Source organism: Zosterops lateralis (genome assembly GCF_965231275.1).
Source record: "Zosterops lateralis genome assembly, chromosome: 4".
Lineage (NCBI taxonomy): Eukaryota > Metazoa > Chordata > Aves > Passeriformes > Zosteropidae > Zosterops > Zosterops lateralis.
In genome coordinates, this window is record NC_139765.1 from 11,088,623 (window position 1) to 11,103,658 (window position 15,036).

General features: G+C 39.7%; 1 protein-coding gene across 1 annotated transcript in view; it reads left to right on the forward strand.

The window, feature by feature from the left end:
* LMO3 (LIM domain only 3) overlaps window positions 1-14,794 on the forward strand; it is a 56,724-nt gene extending 41,930 nt beyond the window's left edge. The window contains exons 3-4 of the mRNA XM_083858688.1: window positions 5,217-5,342; window positions 14,106-14,794. Coding sequence (XP_083714814.1) covers window positions 5,217-5,342; window positions 14,106-14,211 — 232 coding nt within the window. The 3' untranslated portion in view covers window positions 14,212-14,794. The remainder of the gene's footprint in view (window positions 1-5,216; window positions 5,343-14,105) is intronic.
* Window positions 14,795-15,036: the final 242 nt, after the last annotated feature.

Genomic DNA, 15,036 nt, shown 5'->3' on the forward strand with positions numbered 1-15,036 from the left:
TTCAAAATGTCTAAGAAATCTCCATCTAATAATCTAAATAATACTCAGCATGTAAAATTTACATGTTCTCAAAACTATGCTTTTCAATGTGCTTTGTAATCTAAATCCTTAGATAATTTTTTTGTCTCTCTCATTAACTTTTAGATTCTTTTATGTGGTTTTATGCTTCTCCAAATAGCATCTTATGTTGTCTGAAGTATTTGCTAAGGGCCAAATTCTGTCCTTCAGTGCATACAGCTTGAATTGAAATCCTGAATAATACACAAACCTACTAAGGGGGAAAAAAGCTGATTGTCTATTTCAGTAAATGTCTGATTACATTTAAAACCATGTTGTGTGTATTATTTTGATCCCTCATGCACTGTGAAACTGAGGTTTGAAAGCAGCATTTCAATTTTTTATAGAAACAGTATCTAGCAAGGATAGTACAATGTGAAGATTAGGTCTCACCTCCTTGTAAGGAATAAATTGAGACCAAAATTAAGTGGGTGTCCTGGGTCACCCACTCAGTTAGTGGTGAAGGCAGGTTTAGAACTCAGGTCCTTAACTTTTTTTTTCCCTAATGAAACTAGTTAACCCTGTAGTGAGAATGAGGAGAACAAATAGTTTGAAACCATGTGAAACTATCTATAATTACTGTGCCGCAGGAGAAACTCCATTTCATGTCTGTTTTGTCATTCCTCTGTCTTAAGATGGCTTGTTTCCCCTTCATTTTCCATTGTGTAAACAGATATTTTGTCCTCCTGCTGGAAACACAGGCATCTTATCCAAATCATCCAACATTTCAATACAAAATTATAGTAGGAGGGAAGAGTACCGTTGGTAGCAAACCAACGGATCTTAGAGAGGACAGCTGTCAAACAAGAATGACAAAAGGAGGAAGCTTGTGGGAGCAGCTGTAACCAACAACATCAGATCCTAAATCTTGTGCAAGTCCCATGTAATTTGACAGGGAATTAGGGCCCAAATCCGCTTCATCCCAGCACGTAGCAGTCCTGCCTAACAGTGCAATGCTGTGGTGGAGCATTTCTTAGGCAATGATGAGAACCAGGTCCTCCCTGCTTACTCAGAGCCTCACCCAAAATCTGTAGGAGTGGATGGAAATTGGTGTCTCTGTGGTTAAATTGGGTCCCTCTGGAAAGCATTTGCCTCGTGAGAATCGTGTAGTCCAAACTCTCAGATCTTTTATGTATCTCTGCACTCTTGTTTTTCTCTGCTTTTCTTGTCTTTCCCCTCTCAACTTTTTTCCCCGTTTCTCATCTCTCGGTACTTAACCTTCAGGTTTGTGTTTAGTAAACCTACCAAAGTAGAATCAATAGCCTGGTGCTTAATCACACTTTTTGCTGCTCAAAATGTCAGGTTTGGGTTTGTTTGTAGAAGGGCTTCTGCGTGTCTTTCATTTTTTAGCTCTGTGCAGGATGTTCTGTACTGCTCAAATCCATTAAGAATGAAAGCTTTTGCTGTGGCTGATTGTTCTAATCTCTGTTGGAGCATATACAGGGAATAAATGTAAAATTCCAGATGTTGGTTCAGATCATCAAGAGAAAAGATATGTCCTGGTACTTTAGAATTTTCTCATCTATTCTTCCTAGGTGAAATCAGTAAGGTTCAGTTTTCTGATCCACTGAGGTAGCTAAGGCACAGTCTAACTATCTGTAAGTAGATGTGGTTGAGTTTAACCATTCTCTTACCACAGAGAAAAAGGAAATAGGGCACAGAATGGTACCCAGGAGCTGCAAGTACTAGTAGAAATTAAATCTTTGCCACTCTTTTGGTAAAATAGACAAAGCAAGAGACTGTATCTTGGTGTATCAGCTCCACTCAAGAGCCTGTCAAGAAACTGTTTCTCCCGTCCAGTAGTAAAATTCCCGCTTCAGAAACTTGTTTGTGTAACAGGTTTGAAAAAAGGAGGAATACAAAATGGCATGTGGAGAGCTGAGTACATGTACTCCTGTGCACAGGACTACAGGAAGGTGGCTCCTGACTGATCTCTTGATCCTTGGACAAAACGGAGGAGAAAGTCTAACAAATGCATCGTTTTGCAGTAAATTAGATCAGATTTCCGCATCTCCGCACTCAGTCTGTGAGCTGACAGTTCAGTAAAATGTTCCCATGTAAGGTTCACCCTCTTAGGAAAAGGGGCAATAATTCATCATTAGAATTTCAGAGTCCAGGTGTAGATGAAAACTGATGGAGCCTCCAGTGAGGCAGGGAAAGTGCACAGAAGAAGAAAATTTTATCTGAAGCCTAATTCCCCGGCTACAGCAGAGAATAATTAAGATAATATTGCTTCAAGAGTTCTTTAATGATTAAAAATCACATATGCAGAATCCATAAATTGGAGGGCAACAAATTGGAAGGATACAGCGTCAGAGATGTGTTTTGTGCACGTTGTAGCGGGAAGCACACCGGTGGCACAACAGCAGCCCGGGCAGCCACAGGAGACCAGGCCCATTCCAAGGACTTTGTTTAGATGCAACAAATCATTTGTCTGTTATTAACCCAGAGCTTGTAATTATGCAGATTGCCATAGATTTTCCTGGGCCTGGAAGTGAGATTGAGGGTTGTTCACACTATAGCAGGCAGCTCAGGGCTGGCCATGCATTACTGAACTTGCCACATTTATCATGTTGACTGATGGCAGCAGAAGCAGGTCTCAGGTCCCAGTGGTTAATGTAGTGGGTAATTAACTGTCATTTGCCTAGTAATAGGCTGATGATCAATGGTTTGTGTGGAAACAAATTCTAATCAGGTAGCTGATAAATGCTCAGGGAGCGAGAGCAATTGAAATTGGGGGAAACTATGTCCAGAATTTCAAAATGGCATTGTGGGGTTTTTATTATTATTATTAATGGCAGAAAACTATGTTCTTCATATAAACAGCTTTATCCAAAATTAACAATAGCTAATATAAATCTCACATGTTTGTTTTGTGTGTGGTGGAGAAGGACTAGCAGCAAGGAGGGCTCCTTCCCTTTACGTAATTGAAAAATTTTAATGTATCTGGTGCTTAGCTGAAGCAGTTTCTGCAGGGTCTCTCATTCCAGGACTGTAGAAATCTGCACATGGTGGACTCGGGTGCAGTAAATCTCCCTCTTCCTCAGGGCTGGATGACAATCCCAAATTGTTTCACTGCTCTGCAACATGCAAACCGCAGTGCTGGCTGTAATGGAGTTCTACTTCCTCACACGCACACACCTGCAAGGAGGCCCTGGAAGGTGACACTGCCCCTCACTCACACCCTGTCTGGCCAGGACCTTCAGCTGTGCCTTAAGGGCTCAGCTGCTGCTCCTAAACCACCTAAGCACTGAGGTGCTGTGTGATCCTCCACATGGAGCTAGGAGGTGGTGAGACCTCTCTCATGTTTGTCTTTAAACATTGCTGTTGTGCTCAAGCCTTAAAGCCTGACTTTCTCTTTACCACAACCATGTGGAATATCAGCACTATGCACCTACAGCCCCTTTGCAGCCTGCTCTGCTCCCCTCACACAACTAAACTGCCATCATCTCCTACAAACAAGTTCAGGAAAGCAGAGCCAGTGCTTTGGCTATAATCATCTCTAACACAAAGTCAGCCCATCTCTCAAAGGCAACTGAGCCTTGTGTCGTTACAGACAAGGAATGAAAGCATGAGTGGGATTTAGACAACCTCAGTGAAACCCATGCATGGTGGAGATCGAACTGGGAGAGAACGTTTCACAAAAGGAATATTTATAATCCACTAAAATAACCTGTAATTTCAGTAGTCAGACTTCACAAAAATCAAAAGTTGACTTGAGTTATTCTAACAGAAGCCAATGAGGATGGCCTTGTCCCAGCATTTCTCCATGTGATCACAGAAACCACCATCTCAGACAGGAGGAAAAGGGTCTCAACTACTAAATTAAACAGCCATGTATTCTGTAGGCAGCACACCTTAAGTAGAAGCAGAAGGTAAAAGGATTTAGAATTAAGTAGGCTTGTTGGCAACCCATGAAATTCAGTAAAATGGAGGGACGTGATTAAAAAACTGTGTTCATTTTTATGTTACCAAACTGAATTTTCTACAGAGCACCTTTGAATTCATTAGTTTAGAACTGCTTTTAATTTGGTGTTTCCCTTGAGAGCCATTATATTTTTCTGCTGTCAGCCTGATGTTGAGGAAAAAAAGAAAAGTGGCAGATGTGGCGTTTTCATCTGGTGTGCTTCGTAGTTAAAAACAGCATTAACTGCTATGCACAAGCAGAGCATTACTTTTAATAATCCATCACAACTATTAAGTAGTTTAAATAAACTTAGTTTCAAAGATTGCTGCCACGTAGAGTTAACGTATTTTTCTTGTTCATTATAATCCTTCTGTGCCACAAAAGGATGTGTATGTATGTTGGTTGGGTTTTTTCTGGCGTGTTGTTTTTTGTGTGTGTGTGTGTAATACACCCACTTGAAAAGTATTGAAAAATCTTTAGCAAAGGGAATTTAAAAAGAAAATTATATAGATGTCTGGCAAAAACAGCATTTCATATTGTTCTTACAGTATTTTATACTTCTACTCCTGATGTGACTATATATAGTTTACAGCCTCATTTACTTTAATGTGCTACCTGAATAACATAATCATAGCAATAACTATGGTATAGGGTTGTAAGGTGCATGAACCGCTAATGCTTTCTGACGATTTAAATGACTTGTTCATAAAATGTTCTTTTAATAATAGTGGTAAAGCTTTTAGCACTAGATGTCAAAAATGCGAAGAATGTTGGCTTTTTCAAGTGTTATTTCTTTTCTAGCTAAAGTGTGTTTTAGTAATAAGCCGCACCAAAAGCCAAGGTTATGTGGCTCTCTCCTGCACGGCAGGATCTAAGAAGACTCTTCCCACTTATGCAAACAGCTTGACCTCTGTCTGCACAGTTATGTAACGTCCCTAATGTGTTTACTGTTTCTTTGTTTAGTTTAACAAGATGTTTCTTTTATCAAGGAAGGTCAGTATAACCTGCAGAAAAGAAAACACAGCGTCACAGGAGGTGCAATATTAGTCTGTCATAAAGCTCTCTTCAGCAAGACCATGTCTTTGTGCTGCAAATCGGACAGAGTTGAAGCACCAAAGAAAGGCCAGGCTTTCCAAAAGGAGGTGTGCTAGGAAGTTAGTCAAAGACCAGACTGTGGGGGCAAAAAAATAAAAAATTCAAATTATTAAATATATAAAGTGAATCAAGAATCTATTTCTTTCTGTATCTCCAGGTTATTTGGCGTTACAGGAAACTGTGCTGCCTGCAGTAAGCTCATACCTGCATTTGAGATGGTGATGAGAGCAAAGGACAATGTTTATCACCTGGACTGTTTTGCATGTCAGCTTTGTAATCAGAGGTAAGAGAATTTCTTGGATCTGTTCCATAAGCTAAGTGCTAGCTGGGCAGTGGTGTGGGCATACATTCCAAAGAGGAAACACTTTCCAGTAATAGAACCCCAAGATCGAGAGTAAGACCTGGATGCTATTCCTGGGACTGATACAGAACATCCTTCATAACCTTGGCCAGAAAACTTTTTGTGCCTCAAATCCCGCATCAATAAAAGAGAATAATGTTACTTCCTCTCCTTCAAAAGGCTGTCTGTCAGGTTTAATTAATTAATATTTATAAAGGTCTTTGAGATCCTTTTCTGCAGAAGAGCATAGCAGTACCATTTGTCATTATTGCATTAATTTCACTTTAATTCTTCATTTATATCACATGTATTTCTTTTAAAGTACACATTGTTTCTTCCTGTTGCCAGAACTGTAATCATTTAAATTTAAAAGATGTTGTTCCCACCATTTCCTCTGTAGCAGCATCGGACCTCTTACAGTCCTATTTTTATTTCCATATCCGAACCGTAGGTTATAAAAATACCAAGGATGCATACCTGACACCCTGTTCTGAAGCATCACCCATATGGCACAGTTGGAGAACGAGTGTCAAAAATGGTGAAATTGTAACAACTGGTTTTTTCAGAGGTGAATAGAGCCAAGTTTATTCCAGCTTCACTCCGAGTGGTGGCCAAATCCCGTAGATTTCACCGAGAGCTCCAGTTCTGACTCCACCAGAGCTGATAGCAGCTTTGTCAGTGACTTCTACGAAGTCTAGGGAGTGAGAGAGCCAATTACGTCCACTCCTTAATGTCCCTATTATTTTCAGTTATTATTCAGTTATTACATGATCCTATTTAGCATTTTATAGCATTCATATTTTTTTTTTCATTTCTTCAGTTGGGAAGAAACACAAGATACATACATTTTTAGAGAAGCAGTGAAAAATAAGGAAGATAGTAGTCTAACATGACAACTAGACACAGCTCTAAATAAGCTTTCCTAACTCACCTTGTCCTACAGTGTATTATTTTTTAGCACTGTAGTCATTTAAAAATCAAACATCCCTAAAGAACCATAAAACGTACAGCTGCTAATAAGTGTAGCACACTACAATTACGCTCTTTAAAAAAAGCCAAATTGACCTTTTTCATCATGTTGCTTGGGAAATTAAAATACCAGGCAAGTAATAACCACTGCTTAAACTATATAATAATGCAAAGTAATTATAGGTTCTAATGCTATTTAAAGTCCTATATCAATTTTGTCTTGCCAAAGAACCGAGAAGCCAAGCAAGGCAGGCAGAGGCTCCTACAGTACCCACTTGAGAGACACCCAGAGAGTGTCCTAGGTTTTGTTTCCTAAACCCTTCACATCCTGTTTTTTTTTTCCAAACCACAGTTCTGGTATCATTATTAAAGCCCCTAATATATTTCTGTTGTTCGCTTCATTTATTACATGCCATAATGGGGCTGCATATCTTTAGTGTTGGTTATGCACAATTAGCACTTAGTTATTGTCTTGTCACTTCAGCCCATACAAGACAAACTTCTTTAATGTAAGAAGTCAGCTAATCTTCATCAGTCAAGCAAAGCAGACAATGTTTGTTAGCCGGAGTGCAAAGGATTTTCATCATAGTTAGCACTCTTGGATCTGAGGAAGTGAACTTTCTTTTTTCTTCCCCCCCCCCAAAAAAAAAAAAAAAAAAAAAAAAAGCACAGCTGTTATGAATATTTTTTAATATTCCTCTCTTACCATTACAACTGTGAACTAATGTACAATTTTGCTTTGCAGCTAACACACATTGTAGTGTTCCCTGGGGCCACTGATCTCCCCGGAAAAGTGCTGTTAGATGCTCCTGAAATGGAGCTTAACTGGGTTATTTAATAATTCTCAGCCTTTTTTTTTATGCCTGAGCCTTCAATCTAATCTTTTATTTGATTTTTACTTTGCATGTATTTTGGGCAAAGGGTTGCTGAAATAGTCTTACAGACTTGAGAACAAAAGAATGAATTTACCTGAAATACAGTCTAGCTCATCCAGTGAAAACAGGGAGTGGTTCCAGGAGTTTTAAAGAATTTCAGAAAATCTCAAAAGTGACCCTAATCCTGATTCTATTGCAATAGCTCTCATGGAGCCTAATAAAGCAGATTGCTTGTAGGGAACCTTTCTTCCGCACAATTTGGGATTAGTGGCCCTCTGAAGAATTAATTTTGTTGTTTTTCACAAAAAATCCTTTTTCATGGATGCTCCAGCATAGCTCTTCTGTGGTTCCTATGGCAAAGCCTCCCACTGACTACATTCTCTCATTAATAGCTTCAAATCTTTTGGTTTTGTTACTTGTGTAACAATAAACCTCCACATTGTTAGACACCTGGCTCACCACCAGCATGGGGGTTTTGAGATTTACTATAAAACCTTTTTCTGATCTCTTTTAAGCAGAAGAAATCTTGTCGCTCACCATTTCATTAATAATTTCTGTTGTCCTTTAGAATCCTTTTTTCTTACTCTGCTCAACCTAATCAAAACCACACAGCAGATTCTGAGTAAGGATGTGTTTATATGACTTCAGTTTAACTTTTTAAATGTTCTGCTGCCCCTTGTATACAAAATAGTGTTATTGAGGGGTTTTAGATTTGATTTTTCCTTTTACTCCAGCCACAAATTCCACCAATATGTAATTTATTTATTGAAGAGAAAAAATTTATTCACAAACGCATCGACAATATCCAAAACTCACCAATGCTCACCAGCCATTGGCTTTATTCCCCAATTACACATTTTCTTCACCCTTAAAATTTTAAAACCTTTGGGTCCTTCTCTACGGTAGTTTTGCAAAGTATGTAGCACTCTCTGCTTGATTCCACATTTCATTTTTAGTTATCATCTACCATTTAGGGTTTTTTTCCTAACAGAATGCATGCAACGTTCATGAGATTACAGAACTGTTTCTTCACATTGCACTACTTTGTCTTTGCCAACACTGATTTTTTTTCCTAATGTTCTGGGCCCAGTTACTCCTTCCAGCCCCTTCTGCTTTTCAAGCTAGGTAATATTTATATTAACACATATCTCACTGATCCTTGGGGCAGCCCATCCTTGGGTCTTGCTCTTGCATGACCCTCACATTCCCACCCTTTAAGCAGTTGGTCCTGGCCTGGAGAGATGCCTGCCTGTTTTTGCCTAGTGCTTTTTGTGAAGATTCAGTGATTTATTATTTTTTTTCTGCTTTTATGGACAAATCCACTGTTTATTATTTGTGAGTGTCTCCAGCTCACCACCCAGTGCAAGTCTTGGTGTGGATGATAATTAGGCTCCCTTCACTTAAAGGGACTTTTGTTGGGGCCATGAACTCCAGCTCTGAGCTAACTCTGAACATGCCTGTCCCTTTACTGGCCTCCTGAATGCCACTTTTTCAGAGTGAGGAGAAAAAGGCATTGTCTCACACACTGTATTCCAGGAAGAAAACTGTACACACAGGCCTGAAAGAGAGCTCCTGAGCCACCAAGCCTGGACCCCTGGTGTCAAATAGACACTGTCTCCTATTTTCCCTTTCATAAAGCTATTCAGCTCCAGGACCTAATTGCTCCAGACAGACAGGTTTTGAGATATTTCCCCAACGCTTTTCTTGATACTGATGCTTAAAGCTGTAGCAATTTTGTGAATATTTAGCTCTGCTCCTAGCCTAGAGGTTTTAGCATCCTCTTATCTCTCATGTCTCTGTCCAGCTTACTCCTAATTTGAAGTTTTTCCATCGCCTAAGTACCTGCAGAGCTTAGTGACAATCATCTTCATGGTGTGAGTGCTCCCCTTTCTTCTCTGTAAACATATTTAACTTCTCCTCGGAAGCCCTTCACCTCGCGTTGACAGTAACCTCAAACACACCTAAATTTCTGCAGGACATTTAAAGCTGGCGGGGAGGGAATGAAAGCACCGGAAAAACAAACCTGTAAACAGACAGTGCCTTTCACACTCTGTCAGGTGGCGTGTGTGTGACTGACAAAACCGAGTGGAGAATTTTGCAAGTGGGCTCAGCTGTATCTTTGCCTGACACTTGTGACTGCAGTGATGATGTCAGCCTGCCTTCGGCTTTCCCAGCTTTCCCACTTCCCAGAGTTTGTGTGTCCTTCCTCTCACTCCCTGCCGGCGTCTTTAGCACCTCGTTCCCTGCTCCTGTGATGTTTTCTCTCTGCCGTTTGGAGTCAGCTCGGAGTAGGGCTTGAAACCCCCATCTGCTGTCGCTGAGAGATGTTTAAATCACCTGTTCTACCCTTCTATCTGAAATTGCCTTTATTTTAATAGAAGCTGGGCTGAAAATGGTTACACACTCATTGAAATTGCTGTCCTGATGTAGCTGTAAACACTTACCCTCCAGTATAAACTGTAAAATGCCCACAAAATGCTGCCTTTATTCTCTGTCAAGCAGGGGAGAGGGAATACAATGCCAGGGACATCCTTATTTCAAAGACTAATATTAGATTTTGCATCAGTGGTCATTTTATAAATCCTGATGGCCTGGGTACTCCTTATTTTCACTGCATGTCTCGAAATTTAGTATACAAATTAACATATTGTCCACACTCACTTTTTATAAAATAGTACATGAAAACACACCGAGTTGAGGTTTGTCATTTTAAGTTGAACTGGGATTCTGTGGCTGTGTATTCTGCATGGTACTGGTGAAAATATACAAACTCAGGCACAGTTCCCACTTCCCAACCTTTGAAATGGGCATTTTGACAGAATTAATAAACCACAGGTGTGGACTGATGAGCTGTGGTGTAAAAGAGTGCCTTTGTTCTCTTAGTGATGCATTTAGATTAACGTTAATGTGAGTTGGAATGGAAGCTCAACGTTTAAAAAGAGGGGAAAGGGGGAAAAGCAGAGCCCAAGTTACATCACTGACTGCAAAAAGCAGAGAGGAAGGGTGTAGGTGGGGTAAGTCTGAACTGTCTTAATCCTCAGGAAATCAGCTAAAGGCTTCCAGATTTTGTTTCTTTCTACAGCCACAAAGATCTGGCATTACCAGAGGAGGCACACACAAAGCCATCTTCCTTCACAGCAAAATTTCTCTTGCTTTCTTAAGTAGTCTTCTGTACCTTGACACACGTCCTGTGCATCAGAAAAGATGACAGACAGCAGTGAGATCTCCTCAAATATCTGTTCTGAACAATGAAAGAGCTACTTCTCAAAATGGAAGTTTTACACTTCTTGTGATTAGTCTAGGCACACCTTCCCTTCCAAACAAGGTGATAACAGAGGTCATTTTGTAATATAAATGGCCTTCCTTTTGCCATTGTAAAATATGACAGGAGTTCTAGGATGTAGGTTAATTATAATGGTCATTCCACTAATGTCACAGTCGTGTCAAAAGTACTGTTATCAATTTATGGTGTTCAGTCCAATCTGGCATGTTAATGCAGCCTATTGTATATTCTTTCCTGTTCATCTTGCATGCCTATTAAAAAAAATGGGTGAGGGTTTTAGGGAAGGCTGAAGACTACCATCTGCCTGCTAGAAGAGTAATAATCTTGCCTAATTATATACTCCTAACACAGTGGCATCTTAATATGCTCCTCAACTCCGTTTAACATGCGTGCCCAAATTGTGCCCTGATTTACATCTTATGCCAATTCCATTAAAAAAAAAAAAACAAAAAAAAAAACAAAAAAAAAAAAAACACACCTTAGTGGGAGGCTTGGCTTCAATTTACCCTCCCAATCAGAAATTTAACCGATTAGAAAGCTGAGCCAGGTTTAAACCTTGCAGTGTGCAAACCCAAACTGAAGTAGTTACAGGTTTAGCTCTTTCCCTTTTAGGAGGTTAAATCTGCTTTTGAACGTCAAACAAGGTTGAAAGTGTGAATGGGCAGAATCCATCATACTTCCTCTGCTTACTTGCCCTGTCCCACTGTTCCTGGGAGCCAGCATGCCAGGATTATAGATTTTTCACCTGATGCTTACCTCTTTGTCACCTAATGAGTGCACAATTCACACATTGAACACCCAGGGCCCCACACGAGCCTCACCGTCAGCCTTTGCCAAATGCTCTTGTCACTGAGCTTGCACAATTATGGAAACAACCGCAGAATTTGAACCCTCAGCATCACAGGCAACAGGTTTCCCCCAAGGCAGAGAGGGGAGCATCCCGAGGATGCAGACAGACCCACAGGTTCTCACACAGCCAAGCGTGGCTGCACTGGCAGCCTCTCCCCAGGAGCTGGAACAGATCAGGGATCTCTGGAAGCGTGTGTGCTCAGAGCCACTCGTGCAGAAAGCTGTCACACTCCATGCAGACACAGGTAGAGCACTTCTGGCTCCACAGATCAACATCGCTAAAGCAAAAGGCATTGACACTTTTTATTGGGAAAGGCATCCTGACACTCCCGTGTAGCCAGTGGGTTTAATCCGAACTCTGTCACTTCTCTGAGGGCTGAGAAACCAAATCCTCCAGCCAGGAGTTTGATGCAAACAATATTGCACAAAGCCACATGTGTTAAGTGTTGCCATGCAAGCGAAGTGCACTTAGGCAGTGTCTTTTTCATTTGTTAAATGCTTTAAAAAATTAATTTGCTAAAGTCTGTTTTAGCCTGGAATAAGAGGAATACATAACATTTTGAGTTCAGACTTAATGTTTTCTGCTGGGTGCAGAGGTGGTTTTGTTTTCCACTGGTGCACTGGTTTGGGGGGGGGTTGTTTGTTTTTTGTTGACTTTAAATGTGACTTCTTTGGGAAAAGCAAATGTTACATGTTGGCACTAGTTAAGGCTCCTTTACCTAATCTTGTAAAGGGCACAAAAGAATTTTTCTCAGCATTGCTGTCAATGGACAACAATACAAAAGATGGAAACTAGAAAAAAAAACACCAAAGAACAACTTTTATGTAAGAATTCTACATTTCAACATAGCTACTCAAAATCATTTTGTATTGTTAGTAGCCAGGATACCAGAATTGGGGTGGGAAGAATAATAGGGACCTCTAAACTCTGTAATAGAGTGTTGACTATAAATAACTTAAAGATTTCAAGATCCTCCCATAATCTCTATTTTCAATCATCATCAGCAGCAGGCAGTAATCCCACAGAAAAAAAGAAAAAGTCCACAAATAAACAAACCAATTTTCCTTTAAGAGCAGAGCTAATTCTTTTCAATCCACTTTTTTATTACACTATTTTCCCTCTATCTATTTAGCTAGCATAAGGATAAATTTCCAAAGCTACCCAGTTGGAAAATAAATGGGTTCACTGTTTGTCTAGCATTCCAATCTTCACAAATGTAAATCAGTCCAACTGCTACTCATTTAAACCTCCAACTTCACAAAACATTAAAGGACTGCTTTCCATACACAATTTAATCTGTAACAATTCACCAAGATTTCTGCTTGAACATCATTAGAAATTGACTATCTGATAAAGACAGACCACTATCAGGGGTCAGGTGGGTCAACCTGTGTCATTTATGGAGGTTTACTGGGTCAACTCCAGCAGGCACCATTATTTGAAGGTTAAATTGTTACAATTAAATACATATACAGCTATTCCCACAGCTGCTCTGCTGTTAAATCTACCGTAAACAACACAGGCATTTATATCTGACCCTGATTGTGTCCAAGATGTCACCATTTGGAAATTATATAAAAAAAGGACATTATAATCCGTTACACATTAAACAATACTTCGTGTACTGAGATCCATAATTAGCTGCTAGAAGCTGGTTTCATTTATTCGCATCAGTGTTAAGGGGTTCATTTAGGTTACTTTCTTTCATTTTAATTGGAATAAGGCAAGCAGTGCCTCCCAATATATTTCATAGCTGGAGAGTTCACTACAAACAAAGCCATGTAACCCTGCCAAGGCAGTCACTAGGGAAACTTTTTTTTTCTGCATTGGCCCCATTCACTTCTCCCTAAGCATCCTCCAGAAGAGTGGCTTTGTCAAGGGGAAGAAGGTTTGAAGGGTGTGTCAGGGAAGAGCCTTCTTAAATTCAAGCATATATTTTTAGCTGGGAAATCCTACTTCACTCTAAGTTTGAAGTCAGCCAGGAGCATTAGCTTTATGTGATTGTCCTACTCATCGGAGAAAAGCAAATGAAATCTCTCAGTGGTGTTTTGCAGCAATCAGATCATTCTGATGCATGTAATAGTATAACAAGGTAGATACACTGATACCACAAGAGAGACAGTAGTTAGCTGAGTAACTAAATTTATAACCAACTCCTGCAGGGAAAAAAAAGAAAAAAGGTTTCTCTTCATGCCTGTTTGTCTCTGGTTTGCACCACAGTACATGTAGAGTTGTGTGTGAAGCAATTCTCAGAATCACCATCTTAAATGAAATCTAGTGAAATATCCAACTGGAATATAACAAGAAATTCTTACTAGGACACAAAGCAAATACAAGATACCTCAGACAAGCTTTCCACTGCATGCAACCACTTTGTCTTCCTTCTGATTTGCACGAAAGCAGGACATTTACTTTCACTCAGCTCAGCAGCCTGGGGTATTTATTGTGTTTTAGCTGTTGCCAGTGACCTGATCCAGGACTCCCACAGCCCACGGTGGGCTTTGAATGAGATCTTTGGCTGGGGAAGCAAAAGTGCCTGAATGCACTAGATTTTGTTGAAAGCACAGCATTAATTGCGGCGCCAGGGCAATTCTTCTGCTGGGCTTTCCCACATGCACATGTGGGTGCTGTCCAGCCAACACTTGCTCTACAACCCTCACCTATAAGACCATATTACATTTATCCTCAAACTTTCTCTTTCTCTTTTCTCTTTATTATTTTAATTTCAGATTTTGTGTGGGAGACAAATTTTTCCTGAAGAACAACATGATTCTGTGCCAGACAGACTATGAGGAGGGTTTAATGAAAGAAGGTTATGCACCCCAGGTCCGCTGATCGGATGCCACATCGTTAAGAATAAAAAGCACTACGTTCTTTTATCTTTTTTGCTCAACATGTATATAAGAAATGACACAGGAACCTACTGAATAGCATAGATATAGGGAGACAGAATGGTTGCGTGAAATAAAAGGCGGACTGCATCTGTATGTAGTGAAAATTGCTCCAGTTCAGAGTTGAATGTTAATTAAAAAGGTACTGTATATACAGCTGGATTCTTTTTGCTTGCTCTTGGGATTTTCAGTTTGTTTGGGGTCTTTTTTTTTTTTTGTTTCTTTTTTGTGTCATTTGGCATGAGATGTTTATTTTGGACTATTGTACATAATGTATTGTAATATTTGAAGCACAAATGTAATACAGTTTTATTGTGTTACCATTTGTGTTCCTGTTTGCTTCTTTGTATTGTTGCATTTAGTACAATCAGTGTCTAAACTTACTGTATATTTATGCTTTCTGTATCTACCAGCTATTTTAAATGAGCTGTATCTTTCTAGTAAAATGCATTAAAGAGCAAATCCCAACCATTATGCTACACTTAGAGCTTAAGAATACTGTTTACATTAAAACTATTTAGAAAACTAATAACTAGCAGCACCTGCTGCTAATGATGCTATGGTTAAGGGTCTATCAGCACTTCTCTTATAAGCCTCTATTTTTCAGGGGTTAAGCATCTGCTGTTTAATTGCATGGATTTTCCTCAAAGAGCACTTTTATTTTACTACAAAATTTTGAAAAGCAAATCTGACTGGTTTGAGATATATTATAAAAGGTGTAAAAGTTAATGATTTTGGGTGCTGCTTTTGTGCCCCTTAGGCATTCCAA